The following is a 12,797-nucleotide window of genomic DNA, read 5'->3' on the forward strand; positions in this document are numbered from 1 at the left end:
AACAGAACAGAACCTGCTGGAGGTACTCAGCAGATTGAGCAGAGCCTGTTGAGGGAAGCAGTTAATAGTTTGGGTCAATGACACTTTAGACCTTGAAAAACAGAAAACTGGTGTTGAGAACAAAGTGACTAACTGGGGGGGGGGGGAGCTGAGAGGTGGTTCCTATAGATGTAGGAAGAGGTGGGGAAATTGTGTTAGTGTTGGAATTTCATTAAATATGTGAACATTATGAATAATGTTCTGTTGAATATGGAGCTGCTGGGATGGAAGGTGAGGATCAGGAGAAACACCTATCCTTGTTCTCTGGGAGGAGAGCAGTAATGAGCATAACTTCAGCATGTAGCTCCGACAAAGTTGAGTTCCTTGCCAGCTGTGGTAGAGGAAAAGCCATGCCTTTGGTGACGCCCAGTGTTAGTTTGAGGAACCACACTTTATCTTCTGTTTAGAAATGTTTGAGATTACCTGCCTTCTCTTTGTGTCAGAACTTGCCAGCTCTGATACACGATCATCCACTTTTAACAACACCTCAATATTTTCTCTTTCTATAGAAGCTGCCTGGTTTGGGAATTTCCAGCATTTTCTTTTATTTCATGTCTTCATCACTTATGATGGTCTGCATTTCATAGTTTTAGTACGATGTTTTTTTTTGCTTTCTTCAACTTCACTCACTCATCTGTTAATTAGCATCAAAAACAATGTCACCCAACAACTCGTCTTCATCCTATCACAGATTCACCCTTTGTTCAGTCTGCAGCTTAATCGCTAGCATTTATTTTCAATTTCCAGCATTTGATTTTTTGCATAAAAATTTATAATAACCTAAATTAATCAATTTTTGTTAATCACTTTGATAGAGTAACATTTGGAATGTGGAAGTTAAGAATCAGTTTACTCGAATTGTGTATAATAAGACTGTACAGATGATTGTTTTGGGAGAGGATGGAGACAGACTACTCGTGGATTTGAAAAAGCCTCCTCTGGATAATATGGAGAATGATTTTCCTGTATCGTTGAGGGATGCTCTGGTATTCTTAAAACTGGCCTGGTATGTCTTTGAGAATATATATCTAAATGTCTTTGATTTTTTAAAAAAATTTGTTATTAAAGCCTATTTGCTATTTTGCAGGAATGTTCAGCAGATTTACTACAATGTTACCGTTATCTAACTGATGCAGTACTGTATTGTAAACTAATGTGATTGATAGCAAAAATAAGTAAATATAAATATTCTATTTTCCATGTTGAAGACAGTATGAATCTTCTGGAACTAAACTTACAACCAGCAGTCAGTACCTAAACAAGTGCTTTGTGTTCTTCTGATTATTGCAAAATTGTATTAATTCCCTTAATTGCAGAATGATTGATGAATCACTTTTGTGTCCAATGTTGGCAAAGGGCAGTGGAATGAGATCTTTTTTAAACATCAATTTACTAGCAAGATCAGTGCAAGGATCGATGGTTTTCACTCTTGATGCATAATAGTCCTTAGCATATTAATTTACCTGCATTTGAGATGAAGAAAATAAGGGCATAGTTTTAATGGCATTACTCTGACCTGGTAATGCCACCAGGACTAAATACTTTAATCGTGTAGTCTCAGACCCATTTGTAAAATTGTGGTTATTCTGGCCACAAGGTGCAGCTCTGTGTTTTTAAAAAGAAAAAAGAAAAATTGTAGATAAGAAGTAGAACTTGGAATGCCACACATAAGCCCATACTCCATCTCCGCTGCTCTGAATATTCACAATTCCCACCCCGCCCCCGTATTATTTAACATTAATCAGAAGAACACAGGTGTTGACTGCTGTATGCAAGTTTAATTTCCAAAAGGCTCATACTGTCTTCAACATGGGAAGTAGGATATTTATATTTCATTGCTAATGGCCCTCAGGAAAGTGGAGTCTGCCGCCAGCTTGATTGCACTCTGGTATTTTTCCTTTGTTGGGTAGAAGGCTGTAGGATTTTGACCAAGCATAATGGAATTAATGATATATTTCAAACTTTGTATTACGTACAGAGTTTGGTGGAGCCTGGAATTTGCAAGAATGTCAAGCTGAGCATCTGCTGTTCTTGTCCTGAGTAGTAGAGTTTCTGTATTTGCAAGAACAGAAGTATTGTCAAATATCTTTAAGGAATTCTTTCATCAAGCCAGTTTTTACCTGAAGTGATTTAAAATGTGACCCCCTAAATTGTTGAAATCAGAGTCTTGGCCAATACAATTTTGTTGAATGTTGAACCGGTGGGAGATGATTGTTGCCCACTATTTGTATGAATAGCAGCCCAACTCTGGCCAAGTTACGTTTTCTGAAAGGTTGTCATTGGAATTATGCAGTCAGTAGTGAAAATACCTGCTTCTATTAGAGGGGAGGTAATTTAAAGCAATTGAAATTAGTTGGGTCTAGGACACTCCTTCAGGGATATCCTTTGGCATTTGACCCAAAGATGTAATGAGAAACAGATTTCTTTGATGCAACCTAAACTGAGATTCACTAAATATACAAAAGCAAAATAGTTTGAAAGCTGAAAAAAAATGGAAATAGAAGAGAGAAATGGTTAATGTTTCAGATTAATGACCTTTCATCAAAACTGATGAAACATTCATCTTGAAATATTATCAATTTCTAATAATATTAGTCATAGTCATACTTTATTAATCCCGGGGGAAATTGGTTTTTGTTACAGTTGCTCCATAAGTAATAACTAGTAATAGAACCATAAATAGTAATATGTAAATTATGCCAGTAAATTATGAAATAAGTCTAGGACCAGCCTATTGGCTCAGGATGTCTGACCCTCCAAGGGAGGAGTTGTAAAGTTTGATGGCCACAGGCAGAAATGACTTCCTATGACGCTCAGTGCTGCATCTCGGTGGGATGAGTCTCTGGCTGAATGTACTCCTGTGCCCACCCAGTACATTATGTAGTGGATGGGAGACATTGACCAAGATGGCATGCAATGTAGACAGCATCCTCTTTTCAGACACCATCGTGAGAGAGTCCAGTTCCATCCCCACAACATCACTGGCCTTACGAATGAGTTTGATTCTGTTGATGTCTGCCACCCTCAGCCTGCTGCCCCAGCACACAACAGCAAACATGATAGCACTGGCCACCACAGACTCGTAGAACATCCTCAGCATCGTCCGGCAGATGTTAAAGGACCTCAGTCTCCTCAGGAAATAGAGACGGCTCTGGCCCCTCTTGTAGACAGCCTCAGTGTTCTTTGACCAGTCCAGTTTATTGTCAGTTCGTATCCCCAGGTATTTGTAATCCTCCACCATGTCCACACTGACCCCCTAGATGGAAACAGGGGTCACCGGTACCTTAGCTCTCCTCAGGTCTACCACCAGCTCCTTAGTCTTTTTCACATTAAGCTGCAGGTAATTCTGCTCACACCATGTGACAAAGTTTCCTACCGTAGCCCTGTTCTCAGCCTTATCTCCCTTGCTGATGCATCCAACTATGGCAGAGTCATCTGAAAACTTCTGAAGATGGCAAGACTCTGTGCAGTAGTTGAAGTCCGAGGTGTAAATGGTGAAGAGAAGGGGAGATAAGACAGTCCCCTGTGGAGCCCCAGTGCTGCTGATCACTCTGACGGACACACAGTGTTGCAAGCACACGTACTGTGATCTGCCAGTACGTGTTATTATTATGATGTTATTAGAGACTTTTATTTTGAGTTTCACTTGATGGTCCTGTCAGTGATAACTTTCAGTTATTGATTATGGCTAGAGTATATTTGTCCTGCTTGTAGGCAATTTTCTAATTGATTAGTAAGTGCTTTAACTAGTCCAAATGCTTGATTAACTAGTGCTTGTTATGGAGTGCAGATCTTCAGCTCTGCGGCATTTTTGGTACACACTGGCTTTTATTTTGTGATTACGGCGTGGAGTGATTTGACTTGGTTAGAAACTGGCTCCTAAGGTGTGGATGGTTAAAATTCCTATAGCTCTGTTGTCTTACTGCCGTTGTTATGGATGAAAACATTCTTTATATTGCCACAAAATGCAGGATCAATAAAGCTTTTTGCTCCTGTGCTTGTGAGATCACCTGGTTTGTCTTTATGCTGTTACATGCTGCTTACCTGCGATGAAATCCTAGATTATTGTTTCACTAGACGGGTACCTCCTTAGCTGTATCTGGTTGCTGTTATTGCTATATTGTTCACAGTTATTTATACAGTCTGAGCCTCTTGCTTGATGGTGTAAGTAGAAGGAGTGACATGTTGGACTATGAGGTTGGAAATTGCGTTGGACAGTTTCCATTTTGTATATCGTGTGCTTTCCTAGTTGTAAGTCCTTTGTTTGGACCCATAGTGTTAGTCTCAGTGTTTCATTTTATGTAAAACCCTTGCAATCAACAGATTATTAACGTCCCAACTAAACTATCTTAAATTTCAGTCAGACCAGTTTGTTAACTCATTGCATTGCTAAATTGGCACCACTTAGGTTTTTGTCAAAGTAGTTGTAACCATGCTGATAATATCACAGCTGCAAAAACTGTCTAGTTTCAAGTAATGGCATTGCTGTCTAATGTGTAATTATATGTATATTGCATAGGATTCTAAGCATATATGCCAGCATTCTCCATGGTGAGAAAATTGTATCAAAAATGTGTCAGATAAATCTGAGTTGTTAACATGCAATAAATTATTCCCAAATTTGAGTAGTTAATACGTCAAATGCCTGCATTTGCTGAAATATCTAAAACAAAATCAATTATCTGCCTTGGATTAGATGGTGAATATTCCTTTAAGATAAGTAACATTCTTTCTTCCTAGGTTTGTTAGTGAATGTTCTGTTACATCAACATTGGAAACCAACCAGTTATCAATGCAGTATTGTCCACCAGTTATACCACACTTCTTAAAAGAGATTCCGATAATGGTAACTCATGTCAATAGTCCACTGGATTTCTACATTCAGTTGGTAAATATAAAATGTTTTGTATATTTCCTCAACTCTGTGCAGTTTCTTGTGGTCATGGGCAGAGCTTTTTCCATGCCAAGTATGATCCATCTGAATAAGATGCTTCTGTGGAGCATTGATGAAAATTGGTGATGGTCTAATAATCGTAGCAAATTTCTGCAACTTCCTGAGTAGAGGCCTTGGTGAGCTTTCTTGGCCATGGTGTCAATGTGTTTGGACTAGAACAGGCTACTGGTAATGTCAACTCCTAGGAACTTGAAATTCTCAACCCTTTTGACCTTAGCGTTGTTGATGTAAGTGGGAGTATGTGCAACACCACCTTTCCTGAAGTCAATGACCAGCTCTTGTTTTGCTGACATCGAAAGAAAGATTGTTGTTATGACACCATGTCACAAGGCTCACTGTCCACTAGGCAGAATCTGCCATGCAGTTGTGAGTAAGGGGCTAAGGACACAGCCTTGGTGCACCAACATTGAGGGTATTTGTGGTGGAGGTGTTGCTGTCTATCCTTGATTGCTATCTGTTGGTCAGGAAGTCAAGGATTTAGTTGCAAAGGGAGATGTTGAGTCCCGGGTGAGATGAGTTTACTTGGAGTTGTACTGTCCAGATGCTCCAGTGATGGATGTTTTGGCCAGGGAAATGCCATTTGCAGCCAGCCTGTTTTGGTGGAAGGCAAATTCAGTCTGTTGAGGTTGTCTGGGAGGCTGAAGTGAATCCACCATGACCAGGCTCTCAAAGCACTTCATTTTGGTGGATGTCAGAACCACTAGGGGGTAGTCATTCAGGCTTGTTACCTTGATTTTCTTAGGTTCTGGGCTGATAGTAGTCTTCTTAAAGAAGGTGGGAACCTCATTTTGAAGAGGGGACCGCTAAAAATGTCTGCAAAAATCCCTGCCAGCTGATCTTTGCAGAATCTAAGGACATGGGTAGGGACACCATCTGAGCTAGATGCTTTCTATGGGTTCACTCTTTGGAAGGCTGATCTTACACTGCAACTGTGACTGTGGGTTTAGGTGCATTGGAGGCTGTCAGGGTGGGTGGTAACATTCTAATCTCCTTCTGTGTAAAGTGTACGTGGAATGTATTAAGCTCATCGAAAAGGGATTGTTGTTGGCAATGCTGCCTGACTTCGTCCTGTAGCCCATTATAGCACGCAAGTCTTGTATTAACTGACGGCTTGTCTGGGACTGTATTTTGAGGTCATTACGCAACTTTTTTGTAAAGGTCAGGGTCACCTGATCTTAATGCTGTGGTCCTCTACTTCAGCAGGAAGTGTATATCCCAGATCATCCATCATTTTTGGTTTGGGAACACCCATATTGTCCCCATCTTAGTGCACAGTGCTCGACACAATTGCTGATAAAGTCAGTGACGGTGTGACTAATTTGAGCATAGACCAGTCTACCTGTTTCTCATCTATTTCTTGACCTTTAAATGACTTTCTGTACTAGATCCTCATGTTTTAGCGCTTATGCAGGAAGAAAGGGCACAACCTGGTAGGAAAATAACTCATGAAGTACTGGGTGTGGGTGTGGATGTGGAAGTGTTTGGATTGTAGTCAGATAGTTCATTGTAAAAATGACAGCCTGTTTTTCTTTTTGACATCTGTCTAACCAGGATGAATTTGTTACCACCAATGCTGTATGGACTGTTTACTATTTTGAATGCCAGTCTATGAACTTGTTCATTAAAGATCATTTCTGAATGGTCAATGTATTTTCATGAGGGTATTTTTGTAGTTGATTCTCATTTTCTGTTCTCATTTCCAGGTGGATAATGAGGATCTTCTCACTCTTACAAAAAACATGGTTGAATTCTACAATAGAAAAGATGTTAATTTGGAGATATTGTGCCCAGTAGTAGGAGAAGCATATGCAGCTCTATTTGATGATGGAGGCTGGTACAGATGTCAGATTAGTGGTCAGTATAATCTGAAGTAACTATTTAAGGAATTGTTAAATACCTTTTTTCCTGCTATATCAAACGAGAAACATTTTTCTTTAAATTGAACTTTTATTAGGCATGCAATATAAGTCAACGGGTAACATAAAATATTGTGCTTATTTTCTCTGGGTGTGGTGCAGATAATAACAGTTAACTCCGTAACATCCATAATTGGGAATCTTTCACATACCCGGAATTTCCATTACTGTTTTTTAAGACACTGATTAGTTTCTCATGATATTCTCACTGCTACTTAAATATGCACTCAGGACCAGAATCAAGAATGTATCTAGATTATGTTTCTACCGCGTTTAGGAAGCTCAAAAACGTTTTTTTTCCTTTACTTCTGAAGCCAGAATTTCCAATTTTGGAAGAGAATGTGTATCTGAGAGTGTCAATCCTTTATCTTTTAAGATATTAGTAGTTATATGACTGAATGAAAAGATCCAGTGGCCGCTCCAGGCAATCCTTTCAATGTATATATGAGACATCACTTGAAAGTTGTGAAATATCTTGAGAAAGGTAGGAATAAGCTAAGCCAAACAGAAAATCTATTTGCACACAGGTATCTGTGGTGGATGCAGGCTTGATTGCAACGTTTAAGAGAAGTTTGGATAAGTACATGGATTGAGGGGTATGGAGGTGCTAGTCGATGTGATGGGACCTCCTCTCATTCTCCTATGTTTCAGGGAATAAAGATCTAATTTTGGGTCTTGTGACTTATGCAAAACTGTACTCAGAACATTCCTTACTCCTGGTAGAATCAGTTTTTCTCCAATTGTATGGGGCTTTAGAGATTTAGCAATGAGCAAAGAAATGTTGTATGAAGCATGCGGACCATCACTATTTCATTGTGAAGTGCTGGCAAATGTTTTGCAATGTTTTTAGTTTCTGAAAGCTTTCATATAGTGATTGGAAAATAAGCTATATTCTTGTTTGCTTTATCAGAGTGTATTCTCTTCAAATGTTCAAAAGTCTGGATGGTTTCATTGCTTCATTTGAAAAAGCCTTCTCACCCAACAGACACATTGGTTGCTTGGTGCTGGTATAAATACATATTTAAGATGCTCCACACTATACTGTCTAGTCTTTCATTTGGTCTGCTTCTTCCATTTTCCTTGAGGATTAATGACCACGATCAGTCAATCACCTGTTGTTTAAGTCTATCCTCAAGCACTCTGATCAATAAAGGGGAAAATTATGATGTCATCGTAGCTCAGGCAAAACCTGACTCTCAGCATTTAAGTACATAAAGTAGGGCAGTGATATCGTGGTTAGGCCATGAGCTAGAGAAATGCGGTCAAGACCATTCAAAAGGGCAGATTCTGAACTTTACCCCATTGAAAGCCATGTCCTAATTCACAGGAATTTCATCACTGTATGGATTAGAGTATGGGAATCATACTAGCTAACATTGTACTACAGGAGTGAATGGCATTAATGCATGGGCCAGGCCCGGAAATAACTATTTCTTTTGTCCAAGTTTCTCATGATATGCCAAATACAGAAGTGTCACTTTGCTTTTCATCAGCTATAATGTCAAAGAGAAGGGTTAGTTAGCAAGAGATTAATCATTGTGAGGCACCTAGGATCAAATGCTTGTATTAAGTAATTAATTTCTTAAATTAAGCCTGTACTGTCTCAGCTGCCCTCCTTGCTAATGAGCACCCTTCCACTGCCCCCCCTTACCTTTATTGCCCCCTTAGAAATTCACACTTCCCCCTGGGGGTAGGGGAGTGATATCGCCCACCTTGGGAACCACTGATCTTAATCAAGATGATAAAAATGGAGTCCATAGGCACACTGCTAGTCACTTGAAGCCAAATATCCTCAGCTGAAAAATTTCTTTAACTTTTAAACCTACGATGGTGGAGATCTCCTTCAAGCTAAGTCAAATATCATCTGTCAACCTTCCTAGGTGCCACCATCTGGCTCCTTGCCTGTCTCTATTGAAATTCGGTATCAAAATTCTTTCTCACAACTCATTTTTATTATCCATATTCAATTTTTACCACATTAAGACTCATCTGTTTGTCAGCTATCCACATTTCATATACATTTAGAATGTTATAATTTATGCCCTTGCTCACACTTTTCCACATTACTGAGCTCTGCTATTACTTCCCCATCTGTTGAGAATTGATTTTGGGTCCCTTTTGTTTTCATGTCTACTTGGTGCTCTTCTCCAGTCACACAACTGAAAATTTAGAGTACTTCTGCAGATTAATCTCATTTGTTTCTACCCTTGCTAAAGAATGAGCTCTCCCAGTTATTTCATTCTGTTTTCTCAAGTTCCTTATCATAAATAGCCAACTTGCTGTAACCCTTGGGGCTTCTTAATTTTTCTTTTGGTTTCTTTGACCTCAGTTTTTTTATTTTAAAACAAAAATGCTAACTTTGCTCTGTACCACATTTTTCTTATGTAAAGTAATGAATTGATGGTATGCAATTGAATGCTAATTTTTATTTTTTTTTTAAAGTCCAAAATTTGCTTTTGAAATGTTTTGGTATTTTAGCTACACTTTCATTTGTTACTCTAGTAACAACTTTTGTCTCTTTTCCTGAAAACATCTCAAAGTTTAGAAGACTTAGTTTCTTTTTTCAGGATTGCCTGGACCTAGAGAAGTTGATGTCATATATGTAGATTATGGCAACACTGTGAGAATACCAGTGACAAAAATACGAAAATTAAAACAGAACTTCCTGACTTTACCGATACAGGTATGTGTTGCCCTTAATGTACTAATTTTTAAAGTAGGTTGTTTAGCAAAACTTCCCAAAAAGTTTCAGACTGTAGGTTTCTTTTAGTCTTTACCCGCAATTATAAACACTTAACAGCATTTTGAAAAGCAAGGAGCCAAAAATTAGAGACAAACTCGCAGAAATTGATCTCTGTGTCATTGGATCATGAGATTTAATAACTTAGATATGGATGGAAAACTCTGGATGAAGTACCTGATATAAAATGATTGGTTGGCAAAAACATTAAGGCTAATCCTTTTCCTCGTTTTGGATGTGAAAAACTTAATAAAAAGTTAGGCTTAAGCAGAATGGCCATTGTGAGAGTAGCTATAGTGTGAATGGTCAGAGTTAGAGTGGGGAACTGAAGCTTTGGCTAAATAGCCTGATGCAAGAAGGCTGACGCTAGGTGAGGTCTCTGTTTCTTTTACAGTGTCCAACTAATGCCGCGAGAATGGATCCCTAGGCAGTGGTGTGCCCCTCTTGCAAGATGTGAGAGATGCTGGAGACCTCCAGTCCCCTGATTGCTACATCTAGGTGCAATTCCTTTCTGAGCATGTTAGGGAACTGGAGCTGCGCGATCATTCGGGAGAATCAAGAAGCAATAGATTGGAACTACAGGGAGGCACTCACCCCTAATTTGCAGGAGGCAATATCTGACTGTCAAAGAGGGAAAGGAAATAGGCAGATAGTGCAGAGTACCCCTGTGGCTGTTCCACACAGCCATTTTACAGCTTTGGATACTGTTGTGAGGGGGGAGGTATTGCAATTACTAGGGGAAAGCTGCAGTGACTCAGAAGGGGAGGGAGGAGAAGAGGAGAGTTGGGGTGATAGGGTATTCAATAGACTGAGAACAGGCAGAAGGTTATTGAGACATGAGTATGTTGACTCCCAGGTGTCTGGGTCAGGAACATGTTCTGTCAGGTCCACAGCATTCTGAAAGGGAGGGTGAGCACCCAGAAGTCGTGGTACATATTGGTAGCTGTAGCTATAGCTCTTGCAGTGCGCTTGGACACAGCAGCCTCTCTGGGTCCAGCTAATAGTGTGATTGTTCGCCCTTTTCTTTTTCACAGTTCCAAGACTGCTGGTTATCGAGGACATCAAGTACTGTAGGTCTACCCACTAGTGAGTTGCTGGATACTGATGGAGCTGGACTTGTCAGTAGAGTATTCCAAGTATCTTGGAGAACTTGCCACAGTTCTTCTGAAGATTTTGGCTATCTCGCTTGCTTCTGTCTCTCCAGGTTATCCTAGACAACGTCAGTGATGTTGAAATCTCTCGAGGCCATGCCGTCTGTTGCAGAACTCCTTGTTCTTTTCGCTGAAAATAGTTCTTTATGACCCTGGCCATGGGTTTGGGGTCATTGTCCTGAGGCAGAATGAAGTTGGGACTGATCAGACGCCTCCCTGATGGTATTGCGGGATGGATGGGAATCTGCTTGTACTTCTCAGCACTGAGAATTCCATTAATTCTGACCAGGTCACCAACTACACTTACTGAAATGCAGCCCCAAATCTGCAGGGAGTTTCTGCTGAACTTCACTGTTAGCTACAAACGCTCACCCATGTAGTGCTGTACAGCTCTTCGACAGACAAGCTGCCTCCTACTTGAGCTAAAAATATCAAATTTTGACTCATCAGTCCAGAACACTTGCTGCCATTGTTCAGCACCCCAGTGCTTGTGTTTTTGTGTGTAGGTGAGTCTCATGGCTCTGTTTCCATCAGAGGAATGGCTTTTAGGCAACAGCTTTTCCATGAAGACACCTCTGACATGACTTCACCAGAATGTAGAGGTGTACTTGGGTTTTAGTGCTGAACGACTTCCGATTTAGAAGGGACGTCAGTTTGATATATCTCATCTGCTGCATTCAGTTTTTGTGGCTGACCGCTGCGTTTTTGGTCCTCAATCTTGCCTGTTTCATTGTGTTTCTTCAGAAGAGCTTGGACAGCACATTTAGAAACTCCTGTTCACAGTGAAATTTCAGCTTGGGAGAGACCTTACTGATGCAGAGTGACCAGCTTGTGCCTTGTTACTTTGCTCACTCTTGCCATGGTGTAAGAATTAATGATTTGAAGGTTAAACTGTCACGTCTGTCACCCTCTCACTTTTAATTTGGTTGTCCTTTGTTTCTGTTTCAGTTAATTAGTTCATTCAACTCATTATGTCATTGATCATTAGCACCTGTTTGTTATCTTTGTTTAATCATGCACTGGGCTGTATACCTACAAAGTGATCATGTTTTTATTTGAAAGCTGGTCTATTACTAATGTTACTTTATTTCACAAAATAAAAAAAAATCTTTTAACTTTTAATTTTTTTAGAAAATGAATGTTTAGAAATCTAAAATTTGCTCATTTCTACTGATACACTAATGCAGAAGACAAAAATAAACATCTGAAACAATATTTATATTTTAAAAATCTACAGTGCCTAAGACTTTTACACAATGCTATGGGTAGGAAAAAGGATGAGATCCTGAAGGGAAAATATAGGGAACAAGCTTAGGAAGCTGAAAAGCAGAAACTCAGAGGTAGTAATCTCTGGTGCCAATGAGGTAAAATTACTGCCTGAATTGGTGCAGGAGGCAGTATTTCACATTGGTGGATCATTGGGATCTCTTCTAAGGAAGCTATGACCTGTACAAAAGGGATGGGTTACATTTGAACTTGGGGTACTAATACCTTCGTGGACAGGTTTACTAGGGTTATTGTGGAGGGTTTAAACTATGTTGGCAGGCGGATGGGAATAGGTCAGAGGACGGAGCAGTTGGTTCTAAAGGTAGATGCAACATTTAGAGAGACTGAGGAAGAATAGGCAGTGGATAAGGCATAATTGCAATCAGTTGGATGGGTTAAAGTGTGTTTGTTTTAAACAAGAAGTGTCAGGAACAAGGGTGATGAACTTGGAGCATGGATCCAGTACATGGGACTTAGATGTTATGCCCATTACAGAGACTCAGCTGTTACGAGAGGAGGAATGGCTGCTGGATAATCCATTGTTCCGATGCTTCAAAAGAGATGGGGAGGGAAGTAAAAGAGATTGAGGAAAGGCATAATATCACAGCTGTAGAGAGGGAGGATGTCAGGAGGACAGTAGAAAGGAATGGTAGGGTGAATGGTTGTTAAGAGATGTGAAACATCTAGTTAAGACAAAGAAAGGAGAACACTTAAAATTTAAGGAGCATTGA

At 39.8% G+C, this 12,797-nt stretch overlaps 1 protein-coding gene across 1 annotated transcript in view; it reads left to right on the forward strand.

Annotated features, from left to right (window-relative positions):
* The window catches only part of rnf17 (ring finger protein 17), a 150,598-nt gene that overhangs the window by 67,734 nt on the left and 70,067 nt on the right, over window positions 1-12,797 (forward strand). Inside the window, exons 12-15 of the mRNA XM_063054906.1 lie at window positions 855-1,045; window positions 4,780-4,927; window positions 6,697-6,847; window positions 9,477-9,592. Coding sequence (XP_062910976.1) covers window positions 855-1,045; window positions 4,780-4,927; window positions 6,697-6,847; window positions 9,477-9,592 — 606 coding nt within the window. The remainder of the gene's footprint in view (window positions 1-854; window positions 1,046-4,779; window positions 4,928-6,696; window positions 6,848-9,476; window positions 9,593-12,797) is intronic.

Source organism: Mobula hypostoma, chromosome 7 (assembly GCF_963921235.1).
Source record: "Mobula hypostoma chromosome 7, sMobHyp1.1, whole genome shotgun sequence".
Taxonomy (NCBI): domain Eukaryota; kingdom Metazoa; phylum Chordata; class Chondrichthyes; order Myliobatiformes; family Myliobatidae; genus Mobula; species Mobula hypostoma.